The sequence below is a fragment of the Haematobia irritans genome, chromosome 3 (assembly GCF_050003625.1).
Source record: "Haematobia irritans isolate KBUSLIRL chromosome 3, ASM5000362v1, whole genome shotgun sequence".
Lineage (NCBI taxonomy): Eukaryota > Metazoa > Arthropoda > Insecta > Diptera > Muscidae > Haematobia > Haematobia irritans.
This window is the reverse complement of record NC_134399.1, coordinates 68,595,139-68,612,939: the sequence shown is the minus strand read 5'-3', so window position 1 is coordinate 68,612,939 and position 17,801 is coordinate 68,595,139. Positions and strand designations below refer to the sequence as shown.

General features: G+C 33.8%; 2 protein-coding genes and 1 long non-coding RNA gene across 3 annotated transcripts; 1 reads left to right on the top strand and 2 right to left on the bottom strand.

Moving 5' to 3' along the window:
* Positions 1-3,115: 3,115 nt before the first annotated feature.
* On the top strand, positions 3,116-3,474 carry LOC142228601 (uncharacterized). The gene is made up of 2 exons (XR_012720220.1): positions 3,116-3,222; positions 3,285-3,474. It is a non-coding gene; the product is annotated as an uncharacterized LOC142228601 (long non-coding RNA).
* A 1,655-nt stretch (positions 3,475-5,129) lies between these two features.
* On the bottom strand, positions 5,130-7,099 carry LOC142232105 (uncharacterized). Its single transcript, XM_075302822.1, has 2 exons — positions 6,873-7,099; positions 5,130-6,816 (listed from the first exon to the last, which is right to left on the bottom strand). Exons 1-2 carry the CDS (start codon positions 6,996-6,998, stop codon positions 5,182-5,184), a joined length of 1,761 nt encoding a protein of 586 aa, XP_075158937.1. The 5' UTR covers positions 6,999-7,099; the 3' UTR covers positions 5,130-5,181.
* Positions 7,100-10,776: 3,677 nt separating this feature from the next.
* Positions 10,777-17,034, bottom strand: LOC142228920 (uncharacterized). The gene is made up of 4 exons (XM_075299443.1): positions 16,788-17,034; positions 15,156-16,718; positions 12,541-12,678; positions 10,777-12,411 (listed from the first exon to the last, which is right to left on the bottom strand). The coding sequence occupies exons 1-4, from the start codon at positions 16,914-16,916 to the stop codon at positions 10,831-10,833; spliced, it is 3,411 nt and encodes a 1,136-aa protein (XP_075155558.1). The 5' UTR covers positions 16,917-17,034; the 3' UTR covers positions 10,777-10,830.
* Between the last annotated feature and the right edge of the window lie 767 nt (positions 17,035-17,801).

Here is a 17,801-nt window from a genome sequence, read left to right as displayed (position 1 = left end):
ACTTTGGTCAACTATGGACAGCTTGCCTTTATATAGTTTCGGAAACAATTGCGAATACGTTATGGATGTGGCCTGGTCTCCAATAAATCGAGCATTGTTTGCATCTGTAGAAGGTGGTGGTCGCATAGATATATGGAATATAAATCGGGATACGGAAGGACCATCAGCTTCTATATTTCCGAAAGGTCAACCTGGACTTAATCGTATAGCATGGACGCCAAATGGAAAATACATTGTTGTAGGCGATATCGACGGAAATTTATATTTATATAATATTCATGATAATTTGAGTCAACCTCTACCAGATGAAGCCTATAACTTTAGTAGCACTTTAAAAGTTTTGAAAAATAAGATCAATTTGGTGTAATATTTTTTAAGGATTAATTTGTTATACTAAAATAAATGCAAATAATTGCTATTACGGCTGGGTGCGATTCCGAAATTTTTGAGGGTAAAATCTTGATACAAACCTAGTCAGACGACTTCTTTTTATCATAAAAATCGTATGTTAATTTTTCTTGAAAATCAATATCTAGGCTCGTTTACATTTAGAACTAAATAACTAAGCCTAAATAAGAACACAAAAGAAAACACAGTATCGTTTAGGTTTTCTTTGAACAATTTAATTATTCTTCATCAAGGATAAACACACTGACTAATAGACGCTGGTACTTCCGCAGAATATAGCAGAATTGCAACTTGTGACTCAACATCATTCCCTTATTAATGTAAGATGTGTTTTTATTCGTATAAAAAATGGGAGTTATATATACGGGTATGTTCTGGATTTCTCATCAAATAAATTTTACCTTCCACTTTGATTTCCCCCAAACATTTTTGGTTGTTCTTGGTTTCCCGTGAAACAAGATTTTTCGAAAATATATTTTTAAATCTAGTTTTAAATGGGCTTTTATGCTATGTTATCACCCAATATTTATCAAGCCTATAAAAAACATATGAAAAATTGAAAATAAAAGATTTATTTCGGTTTCAAATCCTTCTTTTTGGAAATAAGAAAGATTCCGCCAAAAAAATTCCGTGAAAAGTTTTCCCATCTGTGAGGGGAAAAGTAGCTTACAGAACAACCCCTACGGCAACAATTCCCCACAAGTGTTTCATGTGAAACCCAGAATATACGCGATATTTTTACAGTAGTTTTCGCTTATAGTACACACCCATAGTTGCACACACAGAAAAAAATTCACGAAAATTTTTCCAATTAAAGTCTTAATTGATTTTTAAAAAATATTCAATTATATTCAATAGTTCCACAAATTTTTTGGACAACATGTGAATTTCGACAGTTAAGCAAATTCTTTTATATGCTACTTTAGTATATAACTGTTTTTGCGTATTTCCAGGAATATGGCTACAAAAGACTTTTTTAATAAAATATGTTTAAATCAATAAGATACATTTTCAAAAAAGCTAAATTAATTTAATTATAATATATTTGGTTAAAAACCAGATCTGACGCTGTTTTCATGATGTTGCAAACATTTTATTTTACTGTGGGCTATATCTTAAATCGTCTATATCGATTTCTTTTTATCAACACAAAAAATTGAATATATGCAGAATCGGACTATAAGTGAAATAAGTGAAACGCAAACTATATATGTGAAATTTGTCATACAGATACTAGAAGAATGGTTTTTGGACTATATGTGAAAATCTCCTAAATGGCGATGGACTATAAGCGAACACAACTGTAAACGTATAAACAATCGTCCTTTACTTGACCACAATGATTCTTTTACAATTATCTTAAAATGCACTCTTATTGGCTTCGTTCTAAATTTATCTAAAAAGACATCTAATAATTACACTCAAGATTGGTTTAACTTCTTAATAGTGACTGCGCTTCCCCAATGAGTTTTGGATATCGTATATGAAATAATTACACCCAAAAAAAAATTGAACCCACCGTGGAAGAAAATGTAGGTTTATTTTAGAAAATTTTAACTGAAATAGTTTTATAATTGCAACATGTTACAAATAAGTTAATACTTTTTGTCAAATTGAAGAAAATTTATTAAAAATAATTAATTTTTTTCTCCTGTTTAAGAAAATTTCATATGTTGAAAAAAATTGGATTTAAAAATTGTTAAAATGTTTAGCGCTATACGAAGTTCATGACATGTACAATTTTAGTAAAATTTACTCATTTGAGAGACTCATGAACTCAATTTAAGCAAACTTCTGCCATTTTAGGAAAATATGAACTATTTTATTTTTTAGTAAAATTGTGCACTATATTTGTATACAACTTTTTTTCTTATTTTTAGTTCACATCATTAAAGTTAGCAAAAAATTATTCTAATGAGGAACATTTACTCATATTGTGCAAAATTTAACTAAAATCAACTAATCTTTATGAACAAGAATAAAGTTCAGATTAGAGCCCCTTTTTCTGGGTGTAACCTTTTAATTCAATTTAATGTCAGTGCGCAATAATATTCCATTCTGAAATATTAATCCACCTGAAACAAATAACAAACGATGATATACTACACTCTGCTAAAAACAGCAGTCGATGTCTGCTGTTATATTTTTGTACTACAGGGTCTAACGAACAACAAATTATAAAATTTTTAGGCTATACATTTTTCCCCAAAGCATATTTAAGAACCAAAAATAGTTTTTGGTATATTTTTACATGCTCTTAAATGCGATCAGCAAGCATTTTGTTTGCTGTTATGCCTCAATTTGATAAATATTCAGATTTTTTGGCTAACTAAACTAAAACATGTTTTAGTGTAACCGAGCTAAAAAAAATAGCAGACAGTGTTAGCTATTTCAGCAAACACACGGATGAAAAAGACTGTTTTTCATATGTTTGGCTATAAACATTATATGTTTGGAACACAAATTGTTAAACACAATATTTTTGAGTGCAAGCATATAATGTTCATAAACTAGCATAACATGTTTGGGACATATATGTTAATATGTTAGAACATATTATGTTTGGGACATAAAATGTTTGTAAATATAATATGCTTGGATGCAAACATATATTAATTTAGAAATAGCCTATAAACATATATGTGTTTAGTAGCTTGGAACGCTATTTAACAGGGAGCGATATTGAATTAAGTTGGTGGTTGTTGCTTGTTATTACAAAATTAACATTTTATTTTTCCTTGGGCAATTGATCAGCTACTTCTTTGGTCCTTATAAACTGTGTGGTCCGCTGTTCGAATCCCCGTCCGGCAAAATGTAAAATTAAAATAAAAAAATCATAAAATTGAATAATTTCTTGTACAATGTTTGTATTACAGAAAAAGGTGCTAAGAACTAAAAAATCTCGTGGAAGTGAGAAAGATGTGGGGGAATATACAATAAGGCAGAAACAAAATTTTGAGCATTCAGGTCGAAAACCTATGTTGTTAGCACCTATATTACCTGTTTATTTTCGTAATTCATTATGATTGTAAATATATAAATAAATAAATAAAATTTTGAGCACAATATTGTTTGGGAGAATTTTTTTTTAAGCATATAATATTTTTGGGTGCAAAATGCTTCCAAACATATTATATGTTCACATAATAACATATTGTTTTTTGGAAGACAACATTATTGAATTTGGATGCAAAAATACAAAATGTTTGGAACTTAGACTACCCAAACATATATTGTTTAGACCAATATGCTTTCAAACATATTATATATTGGGAAGAGATCAAACATATAAATGTTTGGGCAATACCCAAAAATGTATATGCTTGAAGCAAAATATGTTTGGGAGTATATGTTACAGAAGCGATTTTTTGTGAGGGTGACTGCTTTCCCTTTTTCAGCAGCCTTTTTGCTGTTTTAGCCGACTTTTCTGCTGTTTCTACTAACAAAATTCTTTGGGTATGCAATATGGAAGAAAATCAGTAAAATAACCAACATTTCAGTTAAATTCAATTGCAAGAATTTCCTTTCAGAAGTATTTATTCTATAAGGATTCCCATTTATGTAATATTGGGAGAATATTTTCCCAATTTGATACAGTACCACATTTAACGGTGTCCAGTTAAACCCAAAGAATATAGATCACGGGAGCCACCGTGGTGCAATGGTTAGCATGCCCGCCTTGCATACACAAGGTCGTGGGTACGAAAAGTTTTTTAGCGCTGAATTATCCCACCTCAATAATGCTGGTAACATTTCTGAGGGTTTCAAAGCTTCTCTAAGTGGTTTCACTGCAATGTGGAACGCCATTCGGACTCGGTTATAAAAAGGAGGTCCCTTGTCATTGAGCTTAACATGGAATCGGGCAGTACTCAGTGATAAGAGAGAAGTTCACCAAGCCCAAATGAATTTTCTGACATTTCGATTTGTGTTTTTCGTAAAGAAAAAAATTGCTCAAAATTAAATTTTGAATTTTCGCGGTTTTAGTCGCAATTTTTGTTCAAATATAAACTTTTGAATATTTAATTTGATAATAAATCAACTGGTGTATCAAAAATGTTCAAATTGTGGATAAAATATGAACATTGTAAAAACGAATCTCAGAGAGAATTTGGAATTCACCCTATTTTCTTCGTTTATTCTTCATTTTGGGAAATGTCAATCCGCGTTTGAAACTGATGTGTCATCTATTACCTAGTTATCTATGTTGGAATGGTACCAAAAAGTTTGATCTACATAGTGGTGAAGGATCCGCCCTCCCAACTTTTTTTGTTGACTGTTGACACAAAATAAATCTCGAAAACTATATAGATATATGTGGAGAGCGGTGCGGTTATCCAATAATGGGTTGATGGACTAGCTCTAAATAAATATATCCCGTACACAAATTCAAGCCGATCGCATGAAAGAAGTCAAATATATGCTTTTTTATATGGGGCCTATATCTAGTTATAAAGCGATATTGACCAGTTTTTTCTAGTTTGTGGTGAACGCCGACCACACTAACCACTCAAGAAGATATTTGGATCGATTAAAGCGACAACAGGTGCCGAGTTTCAGGCGATTCGGATTTGGAGGATGGAACACGTTAACATACGTCCATCCTATGGTACGACAGTAGCCTTTTAAGAGGTGAATTGTCCTTGCGATAACTTTGTATTGGGCGGTAAGGATAAGTACTCATAGAATTAACATACACACTTATGAAGAAACTACATACTCAGTTTTTTACACATGTAAACTACCATTTATTTTCTAATAAAAAATTACACATTTTTACATAACAATTTCCTGGGAAACCTGCTTCATATCTATAGTGGCAGTCATTGGTTTTTTTAATCTTCCCTCTGCCCATTCAACAGGGTGTGCCTTTTTACGATGGTGATGCATGTTGGAGCTAACTTTAAACGTTTTAGGACAATGCGGACAAGTATAAAGATCTTCCCCTGTATGAGACGCCATATGCTCACGCAGAACAAGGTTTGTTTTAAAAGCTTTTTCGCATATTGTGCATTTAAATTTTCGTGGTGCTTGATGGACATATTTTTTGTGACTCATTAAAGCAACTGAAGATGGAGCTACTTTTCCACATTCGCTACAGATGTAAACTGTTCTTCCATCATTGTGTGCAACTTGCTTGTGACGTTTCAGGCTGTTATGTGTATTAAGTTGGGCACTGCACTGATCGCAAGGCCATTTGCGCCTTTCAACCCCAGAATGCTCTAGTAAATGTTGACGGAGAGTATAAATACCTCGAAAAATTTTACCGCATTGATCACATACACGTTCAACGTTATGCACCATACGTTCGTGTACATTACGACGTTGCTCCGTTGGAAATCCTTTGCCACATTGTTTACAAATATGATCTTTATTGGGCTCATGAATTTCCATATGACGTTTCCATACTGGTTTCTTTGCAAAACATTTGTGGCACGTTGGACATTCGTATGAACGTTCTTGTCCCTGTTCGGTATGCTGTTCATACATATGGTTGCTCAGAGTTCTTTTGTTTGTACAACATTTTCCACATAGTTTGCACTTGAAAGCTCCAGGATCGACATGCACTCTTATGTGTTCCTCAAGTTGGTGGCGGCGACTTAATTTTCTCTGGCAGCAAAGTACATAACATCTTTTATTGGGATGTTCTTTTCGAAAGTGCTGTCGTAACCCAAACATACTGGGTGCTGTTCCTCCACACAGATAACAGTCCAACTCTTTCTTCCATTGAGCTATAAACTCGTCAATTTCTTTTGATGTTCTCTTTCCAAAACTGGTGTCAATCAATTTTTGACCATTTCTTTCCTCAGTTTCATCATTCGAGCAAGCAATTTCTTCCACTTTTATTTCATCCAAGGAATAATTGTTTTTATTGTCCGTCGATTCTTTAGACATTTTGGCAATTTTGCTCTTCGAAGATTCGGTTTTGGGTTTTCTACCACGTTTTTTTGGAACTTTGATTGCACAAGTTTCTTTAATCTTGTTCTCTTTCTTTTTCTTTGGAGAAATGGCCTTTGATCTTCTTTTGCTTTTTCTCTCTATGCATTCCACCAATGGTTTTTCATCTTCTGAACTGAATTGTATATCTCGGTCATCAAATAGATCCATTTCCGCTGCAAAATTTATCAACATTTTCTCATTTTCATTAATAACATTTTTAGGAGAATCTACACCATTTTTGTATTCCCCAACTGGATCTGGAATGCATTCGGAAACCTGAGAAATATTCAGTATGGGAGATTCAAAATTGGTTTCATATTCGGACTTAATAACATCTTCAGTTTTTGTTGTATATTCTAGTAACTTGGATTGTGCCAGAATTACAGTCTTTTGGAAAGCATTAAAATCATCAATGTATTTCCAGCATACCACACATATTACTGGCTGTTTTTCTTGTTCCAGGCTTAAAAACTAGAGATTAAAAGAATTTTATTACATTATGTTTTTGCAATTGGGAGTGATTTTACCATAGGATCGAAATATTTTACTGTAGTTTCGTATATCTCGTTACTCTGACCATTTTCATCGCATAATTGCATATATTGATTGCATATATTAACGCATAATCGGCACATAAAGCTAGTATGTGCCATCGTTGAAAAGTAATGTTATTTGTTTATTAATTGAATTTGTTTGAATTACTAATTCACAAACTTGGAATCAAAGAGTATAAATGAATGGTCTTTACTTGGAATTAAAATTCATTTTATTTACGAAAATGAAAGAAAAGTAAATAGGTGATAGCTGAGAGAATGAAAACACAAGAGGACGAAAAGTTCTCTTCTGCGAAGAAAACAAATGTTAACCGTATAGATGTCGCACAATGCCCGCAGCTTTGGTATTACCTACGTTGCGGTTCTTTATATGGTCATCGGCAGTTATAATTTCAAATAGTCTGCCAAAAAATTTAATGAAATGAAAACATTTATAAAAAAGAACAAGGAAATTGTAAAATATTGAAGGAAAATAAAAATACACATGTATCTCAAGCTCGAAAAAAAACAGAAAAACTTTTATTTGGAAAATAAAGATCGAAAAAACAACAAAAAAGTACATTTGTTACTACAACGTAGGTTCTAAATCCTATTTTCCTTACGTTTCGTAAAACCGGCAGAGCACTGAACTGAGTGACGCCGACGCAAACTGTATGATATTTGAGAGAAGCGCCGACAAAAACCGCATGATATTAGAGAAATTTTCCTCATGACTACCACGTACTGACGCAGTTTCGCTTCACAGTTTCGTTCTCTTGTGTTTTTATTTTCTCTGGTGATAGCCTCTTTTTGTATGTGTGCTTGACCGTAATCCTTCCTTTCAAATGCAGGTGTGCAGAGTGCTGTTGAAGGGAAGGATTCTGAGAATCCAAAAAAAAAAAATATGTCATTGTCTCCTATAACCATATACCACGAAAGATATAAACGTCTCAAGCCAATTCGCAGCGCTGTAGTTTGTGTGTTCATCGTAGATGGCACTTCTTCGTCCGCAAATGAGTAATTTTTAATTTGTCTTTTATTTTGTTTTCTTTCCTTTGCTCTTCTCATAAAACACAAAATTATGTAAATGAATATAAAATGCTGTGCATCTACAACTCTTTTTTAATGCGAACTAACTGATTGTACCGTAATTCCCGTTCTCCAAAATGAAATTGATGCGCTTTATGCGCTTTACAGACTATCAGTTATTCCGCACGACCGTGCTCGTGTCGAACATATTCCATATATTGTGCACATTATAAGTTAAGTCCGAAGGCATAATCGATACTGCTGCATGTTTATGGGATCGATAACACATTTACCGATTATTTAGTCATCGCCGACCAGTCGTATCGATCCGACACACTGTAAGATTCTCTACAAACACCGACATTCCGTCCGGAATAACTGATAGTCTGTAAAGCGCATTACAGACTATCAGTTATTCCGGACGGAATGTCGGTGTTTGTAAAGAATCTTATGCGCTTTACAGACTATCAGTTATTCCGGACGGAATGTCGGTGTTTGTAAAGAATTTTACAATGTGTCGGATCGATACGACTTGTCGGCGATGACTAAATAATCGGTAAATGTGTTATCGATCCCATAAACATGCAGCAGTATCGATTATGCCGTCGGACTTAAATTATAATGTGCACAATATATGGGATATGTTCGACACGAGCACTGTCGTCCGGAATAACTGATAGTCTGTAAAGCGCATTACAGTGTGTCGGATCGATACGACTTGTCGGCGATGACTAAATAATCGGTAAATGTGTTATCGATCCCATAAACATGCAGCAGTATCGATTATGCCTTCGGACTTAAATTATAATGTGCACAATATATGGGATATGTTCGACACGGATATATTTTTGTGGGCGACGGCGACTTAAATTGTTACCATCGGAAACGGTGATCCGCTTTGAGATTACATTCAAATTAAAAAATTCTTGATTTGAAACATCGTGTGAATTACCTTGAGTCTTTTGTACATTTCTTGGTTTATGATGATAATAGACTTTTGCCATTCCGCTACTGTTCGTGCTCTTGCTATTTGGAATATAAATACAATTAGCAATAAATTGGAAGAAAGAACTGGAAAACACAAATTTCAATTTAATTTGCAATCATAATCTAATTGTATATTGGAGTAAGTAACTTTAATTTTATATATCGATATCGATGAGACCCTAAAACAGTTACATATATAATACAATATATTTACCTTCGACTACATTTCCTAACCGTAAATATCACAGAGGCTATCTATGGTTAGATTAGGTATAGTGGCAGGCCGTTTTTTTAGACTCACCTAGACAATTCAGTCCATAGTGATACCACAAGTGGTAAATGAGTGCTGTCCGATTCTATGTTTAGCTTATCCTCCAAGTCCGAAAGGAATTTCATATTACTGTCAATTCACTTAAGAAGCTATGAAACACTCAGGAATGTCACCAGAATTACTGAGAGGGAATAATCTCCATCGCTGAAAACCTTTTTGGTTTTAGGTGGAATCTGGAATTTAATCCATGACCTTTGTAAAGGGTGATTCTTTTGAGGTTAGGATTTTCATGCATTAGTATTTGACAGATCACGTGGGATTTCAGACATGGTGTCAAAGAGAAAGATGCTCAGTATGCTTTGACATTTCATCATGAATAGACTTACGATCTGCCACAACGTCGAATTTTCAGTGAATGGGCCCTAGAAAAGTTCGCAGAAAATCCGCTTTTTTATCGACAAATTTTGTTCAGCGATGAGGCTCATTTCTGGTTGAATGGCTACGTAAATAAACAAAATTGCCGCATTTGGAGTGAAGAGCAACCAGAAGCCGTTGAAGAACTGCCCATGCATCCCGAAAAATGCACTGTTTGGTGTGGTTTGTACGCTGGTGGAATCATTGGACCGTATTTTTTCAAAGATGCTGTTGGACGCAACGTTACGGTGAATGGCGATCGCTATCGTTCGATGCTAACAAACTTTTTGTTGCCAAAAATGGAAGAAATGAACTTGGTTGACATGTGGTTTCAACAAGATGGCGCTACATGCCACACAGCTCGCGATTCTATGGCCATTTTGAGGGAAAACTTCGGAGAACAATTCATCTCAAGAAATGGACCGGTAAGTTGGCCACCAAGATCATGCGATTTGACGCCTTTAGACTATTTTTTGTGGGGCTACGTCAAGTCTAAAGTCTACAGAAATAAGCCAGCAACTATTCCAGCTTTGGAAGACAACATTTCCGAAGAAATTCGGGCTATTCCGGCCGAAATGCTCGAAAAAGTTGCCCAAAATTGGACTTTCCGAATGGACCACCTAAGACGCAGCCGCGGTCAACATTTAAATGAAATTATCTTCAAAAAGTAAATGTCATGGACCAATCTAACGTTTCAAATAAAGAACCGATGAGATTTTGCAAATTTTATGCGTTTTTTTTTTAAAAAAGTTATCAAGCTCTTAACAAATCACCCTTTATTTCAGACTGTTGTGAAACCATTGCACCACGGTGGCTCACTAGGAGAACGAAAGGAGTTGTTGTGTTTGTAGCGATAAGGCATTTGCATTTTTTAAACAAATTCGGCATTAATAAATGTACTTTAAATCTGTACATATATTAATTCTGCATTTCTTTAAAACATATTAATGCTTTAGTACAGCAATATTTTTATGAATATGTCTAACAACCCTTTAGGAGTACTAGAACTTCTCACCAAAGTTACTCTACCTGGTCACATATAATAGATGTTTAGAGTATGAAAATCACTTGGTGCATTTTATTAATTATCAATTTTATGAGTGTGTAAATATTTTTTTTTAACTATGAATGACTGAAAACTTCGTTAATTAACTTGTGAAATAAATGCCAACTTCAATTAGAAAAACTTCATAAAAATTTAGATTCATTTTTGTTAATTGTTTTCATTTATTTCCTTAAACAAAATGCAAATTATAATACTACTTCGTTAGAAACTTGATTAACGTCAACCTTAGCCACTATCGGACGATTCAGTCTACCTTCCGCCCACTCCTTGGGATGGGCCTTTTTTCGATGATGGTGCATATTTGAGCTAACTTTGAATGTTCTTGGACAATGGGGACAAGTATAAAGATCAATACCAGTATGTGATGCCATATGTTCGCGCAGAACTACGGCTACTTTAAATGCTTTATCACATATTGTGCATTTGTGCTTTCTTTCAGCCTGGTGCACATATTTCTTATGACTTCGCAAAGCTGTTTCAGTAGCAGCAATTTTTCCGCATTCACTACATACATATACAGTACTACCATCATGATGTGCAACTTGCTTATGACGCTTTAGGCTAGAATGGGAATAAAGCTGGGCATTACAAATGTCACATGGCCACTTAGGTTTTTGAATGCCTTGGTGCTCCAATAAATGTTGTTTCAGGGCGTAAATACCATGAATTGTTTTACCGCATTGTTCACAGACTCTGTCGACGTTATGCACTGTTCTTTCATGGACTTTCCTTCTCTGTTCGGTAGGGAATCCCTTGCCGCATTCACCACAAACATAATCTGTTCCTGTTTTGTGCGTTTCTATGTGACATTTTAATACAGTCTTCTTCGCAAAGCGCTTTTGGCATATCGGACATTCGAAAGAACGTTGTTGTCCTTCTTCCGTGTGCTTTTCCAATTTATGGGAATTTAAACTCCTACTGGTTGTACAACATTTGCCACATTCTTCACATTTAAATGCTGTCGGGTCTATATGGAAACGTATATGTTCTTCTATGTGGAAACGATGTCGCAGTTTACGCTGGCAGCACATAATATAACATTTTTCTTTGGGATGTTCATCTCGAAAGTGTTTGCGTAGTAACGTTAAATTTGGATATGATTTGCTACAAATTACGCACTCCAAATCTTGCTTCCATTGTGCTATAAACTCATCAATTTCCTTGGATTTTTGTCTGGCATTTATTCCATTTTTTAATATTTTAGAAGCTTCTTTTTCGCTTCTTTCCTGAGCATCTTCTTCATTGGCACTCCTAACCTTTTCTTTAGACCGTTTTGCTTTTGCGCCTTTGTCTGCATTGACCTTAGGTTTCCTTCCACGTTTTTTTGGAATAACTTTATCAATATTATCTTCCCTATCGCCAGTCGGAATACTATTTGATAATGACTTCCTTGTGCGTGTTTTATTTATGCATTCTAATAGCGGTTTTTCGTCATCTGAACTGAATTCATTTTCTTTGTGATCATCGAAAAAATCATTATCCGGTTGGGGTAAATCATACTTGTCCTCTTCAGAAGCTATCGCTTGGTTAAAACTATCCCTATCGCTGACATCATCTTTAAGCATTTCTGGAGTTGGTTCAAACAAGTATTCGTCTTCTGTCTTTATCACTGTTTCGATCTGTTTTATGTCGGAAGCGAGTTTTGATTGTGCTAAGATAACAGATTGTTGAAAATTGTAAAAATCATATATGTGTTTCCAGCAAGCAAGGCATATCACTGGTTCCTTTTCATTTGTGAATTGCGTTTCTTGGTCCATATTTACTAGCTGGATATTGAGAAAAAGATAAAATATTTTAGTTTTGTTCATTTGTTACTTGGATATTTATTTGTTATGTGGATATTTAGTAGCTGGATATTGAGAAAAACATAAAATATTTTATTTTTGTTCATTTACCATCATGGGATCGAAAAATTTCACAGTGATATCATATACTTCTGTACTGCTTCCACCCTCATCATATAATTTCTTACAATCAATGCACATTTCCACGCACAGGCGGCATAACACGGATTGATCCATAATTACATTGATTTATATGTAAATTTTTAATTTTAAAATTGTTGGAATGAAAACAACACGAAATCTTCAAAGTAAGTTTTATTTTTCCAGCTGTGATAGGGTTGTCAATATCGAATACAATTCTTTTATTTGGCAATGAATTATTAGAGTTCGTATTGCACAAAACGTACGTTGAATGAGTAGAAAATATTGATTTATGGAAAAAGATTATACAAAAAATCTCCAACCTTTTGAATAATTACCCGAGTGTGTCATTTAATTATGCTCGTTTAATACCGTAAGAAGGTAATAAACAAATGCATTTACACTGGAGGTGTTTCTCCGTTCGATTTTATCCCCATAGTTTCCATAGAGTGATACCATAATAATCGTCAACAACCCAAAACGTTTTTTTTAAAACACCACAGTTTCTTATAAAATTATTTAAATAAACAGAATTGAAAACATTGTTATTGTTATATTGTGAATGGTACATTGGTGAAAAGTTTTCGAAAGGGTTGATTTATTTTCTATTTGAAGGGCTGTCATTCGGAATCGATTTTTATAATTTTTTTTTTCTATATTTTAAAATCCCGAATCCCGGGATTTTTTCGGGATATTTTAAATAGTTTAAATAATAACATTCTAGAGCGCCAAAAAATTGTTGTACATTAATTTAGTTTAATTCAATTTTATTAACAAAAGAACATAAGGTTAAATTAAAAAGAAATTTCATTTCATTTATTTAACAATACAGTAAGCCTTCGTGGCCAATAAATCGTATTGTTCTTAAAAATAGTAATACATTAATAGTAATTGTAAAGTTATCAATCCTAATCATTAATACTTAAATTACCCTACAATGCCTACCACTCCACCATCCTCACTTTGGCCAAAGTCACATAGAAAACTAATATTAATAAAGGTAAACTAACACCTACCATTGGTAAATAACAGTCAACATTAAATATATTCATTCAAACTAGTCAGTAGCAAGTTCCTAAATTGATTCTCAGGAAGCCCAAAATCCCTTACTGCTACAGGAAGATTGTTCCAAACCCTAGCAGTAGTAAGAATAAACCCCCTCTCAAAAAGGGAACAATTTATTCGTGGTATAATTATCTGCGGATTTCTCACCGATCTGGAAAAAACAAATCCCTGAAGAAGTTCATGTAACAACCCATTTCTTTTCATCCTATGGAAAAACATTAATCTCCGCGACAAAACGTAAGGTTCAAATGAAGAACCAAGAAAATCAATTACCTTATCTGTCACGTGTTCAAAAATACGCAACCCAAAAACATAACGCACTACCCTGTTCAGAATCAGAGCAATCTTTGACCTATTATATTGAAACGTACAAGATACCACCTCGATACAATAGTTAATCTGAGACATCAGCAAAGCATGGGCCACTATACACTATATCAAATACACTATATCAAATTGCTATAATACTTAACGAACACCTAGTCCAACTCAAAAAGAAAAGAAAAACAAAAAATTATGACAAAAAGCAGTTTCATATCGCTATCTTATTCAGCAAAACATTTTAAGGATTTTGATTAGGTATATTTTCGTACACTTGTGTTAATCCTTTTGTACATTATAGCTTTCAGTAACTTCCTAAAAATATCACGACATCTAAATTTTTATCAGATAAACGCGATCTTGTCATATTGTCGACGGACTTTTTATCATTGCTTGAGGACATTATCCTTTACTTCGATTTTTGATGAATTGTGCTTTTTATAGAATACCTCATGTGTTATAATAAATACTTACTCGTCGTGTATCATAAATGTTTATTAACTCAATTTGTCTGGTATGAAATCTAAACACCGTTTGCACTGAATGAAGACTCCAATTTATTAATAAAAGCCACAAATTTAACGAATTTGAATTAGTTTTTCGGGATCCCGAAAAATCCCGGTATTTATTTATTTAAAATAAAAAATCCCGGGATTAAAAAAAAATATCCCGGGATTCGAAATTAATCCCGTCCCGAAAATCCCGGAATTTATGGACGGGATTTATCCCTGGTGACAGCCCTAACTCTAAACGAGCTGTTGCTTTCAAATAGAAAATTCAATTCTTCAATCAATAGAATTAACGCAAATTTGGTGCACGCCAAGAAATAAGGATGTGTTCCGCTTGAAAACACTTCTAACATTTTTGTATGAAAGCCTTGTGATTGTAATGTGATTTTGTATGATTGGAAACTTATGTTAGTACATTGGAATTTTTTAATGAATGGGGAGCCATTAAAAAGGACAAAGCAACTGATTTTTAGTAAAGAAAGACAAAATATGACTATATTAGCTCGATAATCGAACGATATGAATCAACAGTGCAAAAAGTTTATTTTCTTTACAATAAGCTATAAGTGGAACTGTTTATATGCCCTTAAAATTGCAAACATACCAACTTCACCACTTTTAGGAATGTTCAGAGTTTATATTTTATACACGCGTGTTTATTTCTTTTTGTTGAATTAAATACGGAACTTAAATAATTACTTCATTAGATACCAAACTTATATCGACTTTTTTCGTAACTCTCTTGTTAATTCTCGCTTCCGCCCATTCTTTTGGATGCGCTTTTTTACGATGATGGTGCATATTAGCACTAACCTTAAATGTCTTGGGGCAATGTGGACATTGGTAAAGATCAATGCCAGTATGAGATGCCATATGCTCCCGTAAAATTTTCGGAAACTTAAATGCTTTATCACAGATTGTACATTTAAATTTGCGTTGGATCAAATGAACAATTCTCTTATGACTTCTTAATGCATTTTCAGAGGTGAAGACTTTACCGCACTCACTACAGATATATGCGGTAGAGCCATCATGATGTGTGATCAGTTTATGCCTTTTCAAACTTGAATGGGAATTGAGTTCTGCATTGCATATATCACAGGGCCATTTGGGCTTTTTTATCCCACGATGTTCTAATAAATGCATTTTAAGAGCATATACACCATGGATAGTTTTGCCGCATTGGTCACATATTCTATCGGCTTGATGTACCATACGTTCATGTATTTTGCGCCGATTTTCTGATGGAAATCCTTTACCGCATTCGCTACAAATGTGGTCCTTCGAACTCTCATGAACTTCAAGGTGGGTTCGCAAAATAGTTTTATTGGAAAATTTTTTATGACATATATCGCACTCAAATGGACGTTGCTTTCCTTGTTCTGTGTGCATTTCGCGCTTATGTTTTGCAAGATTACGACTATTAGTAGAACATCTTCCGCATTCTTCACATTTAAAAGCATTAGGATCAATATGTAATCGTATGTGTTCCACTATATGAAATCGGTGATAAAACTTGCGCTGACAACAAATAACATAACACTTTTCGGTTGGGTGAGCAAATCGAAAATGGTTTCGAAGTAAAGTAAAATTAGATACTGTCGTTGAACAGCAAACACATTCCAGCTCCTGTTTCCACTGTGATATAAATGCGTCACACTCCTTAGTTTTTTCCTTAACAGATCTTCTTGAATCGTCAAGTTCATTGCTAGATGACGCATTAGGATCTTGTCCATTTTTAGTTGTAACATCAATTAGTGGTGCTTTCCTTTTCCTCTTTACAATTGGTTCCATTTTAATATTTTGCACCTTTTTTGGGCTCCTAGGTTTCCTCGGCTTTCTTTGTTTTTTCATAGGTCCGCTGGACTTTTCCTTTTCTTCATCTTGAACATTTTGGGTTTCGTTGCTTCTTTTTTCTTTGGACTTGATAATATGATGAATCAGAGGCTTCTCGTCATCAGAAGAAAATGGGTTGTCGTCTTTTATTCCATCATCAAAATGATCTGACATATAACATTCATCCTTTAAATCATCATTGTTGCAGAAATTTGTAATGGAGTTTACAGCTTCGGCAGATGTAGGAACGTTTACAATTTCTTCTTCTAATTTTACTTCCGGAATATCCTTAACATCACTTTGTAATTGGCCTTGCGCTTGTAGTACAGATTGTTGAAAACTATAGAAATCACTTATGTGCTTCCAGCATTGTAAGCATATAACTTTAGAATCATGTTCACTAGCTGGACTCAGTAACTGAAATTATTTAAATGAATTTTAAGTTAATTTCGAAGGATGAAACAAAATTTTACAAAAAAAAATTACAATTGGGTCAAAATATTTCAGCGTAATCTCATAGACATCATTTCCTTCACCGTTATCATCGTAGAGATTTCTATACTCCTGCCGTAAAGAAACGCATAGGCGACATACCAATAGCTCGCAAACGTTCATTTCAAAATAAAATTAATTCACCAATCGATTTAGAGGATAAAAAAATAACATATTTGGCTCAGCAATTTTCTAATGTCGAATGGGATGTTTACGAAATGTAGCACAAAAGGAATATGGGGGTTCAATAGCCAATGTTACCAAGCAATTATTAAAAATCTATCCGTCTTTAGTTTAACTAAAAAAGCTTGAAACAAGTTAGAATTTAAACCATTTTCAAGCACAAGGGAAAACAAAAACAAATGGATTATTGCTTGAATACAAATATTTCTCCTACGTCTATATTTATCACAAATTTGGTTACATTCACAATACAGCCAATTCCTCATATCCGAAAAGGAAGGAAAATCAGCTGTTTTAGGCATTTCAGTCCAACGAAAGCGTTCGTTTCGGATATGAGAAATTGGCTGTTAGAATTCATCTTGGTTTTATTTACTTTTCTCACATAGTTAAACAAAGCATTTTTTTGGCGTAGGTTTTTAATACCTTGTTTACATTAGGCTCGAAATCTACTAAAAGTAGATTTGAAATCCCTTTTTTATAAGGTAAATGACAGTTGAAATCTAGTCAAAGTGGACTTTGGAAGTGTAATGTGAATGAGGTATAACAAGTGATATACTTTTTATAGACGAGCATGCCCATCATTGCACCACGGTAGCTCATGTGGCTAGCTGGTGTGTTTTTGAGGTTTCGGCCTCGCCTCAACTTACTTATTTGCTCTATATTTTCTATTATTTAAAAATCAAAGAACAGTGTTATTTCGAAAACTCTTTTTTGTGCCTATTTTCCCTGTTTTATTTATTTATTAATTCGATTTTCTTTCCCAGCTGACAAAAAAATTTATATTTTAACAGTCTTGGTAAATTAGCACATATTTCTTAGTCTATA

Excerpts from the sequence above, each read along its gene's own strand:
- LOC142232105 (XM_075302822.1), bottom strand. The coding sequence starts at position 6,998 with ATGGCACATACTAGCTTTATGTGCCGATTATGCGTTAATATATGCAAT. Across the intron at positions 6,817-6,872 it reads TAAAATATTTCGATCCTATG|TTTTTAAGCCTGGAACAAGA; the intron begins GTAAAATCACTC and ends TTTAATCTCTAG.
- LOC142228920 (XM_075299443.1), bottom strand. The coding sequence starts at position 16,916 with ATGAACGTTTGCGAGCTATTGGTATGTCGCCTATGCGTTTCTTTACGG. Across the intron at positions 16,719-16,787 it reads TGAAATATTTTGACCCAATT|TTACTGAGTCCAGCTAGTGA; the intron begins GTAATTTTTTTT and ends AAATAATTTCAG. Across the intron at positions 12,412-12,540 it reads AATTTTTCGATCCCATGATG|CTAGTAAATATGGACCAAGA; the intron begins GTAAATGAACAA and ends CTCAATATCCAG.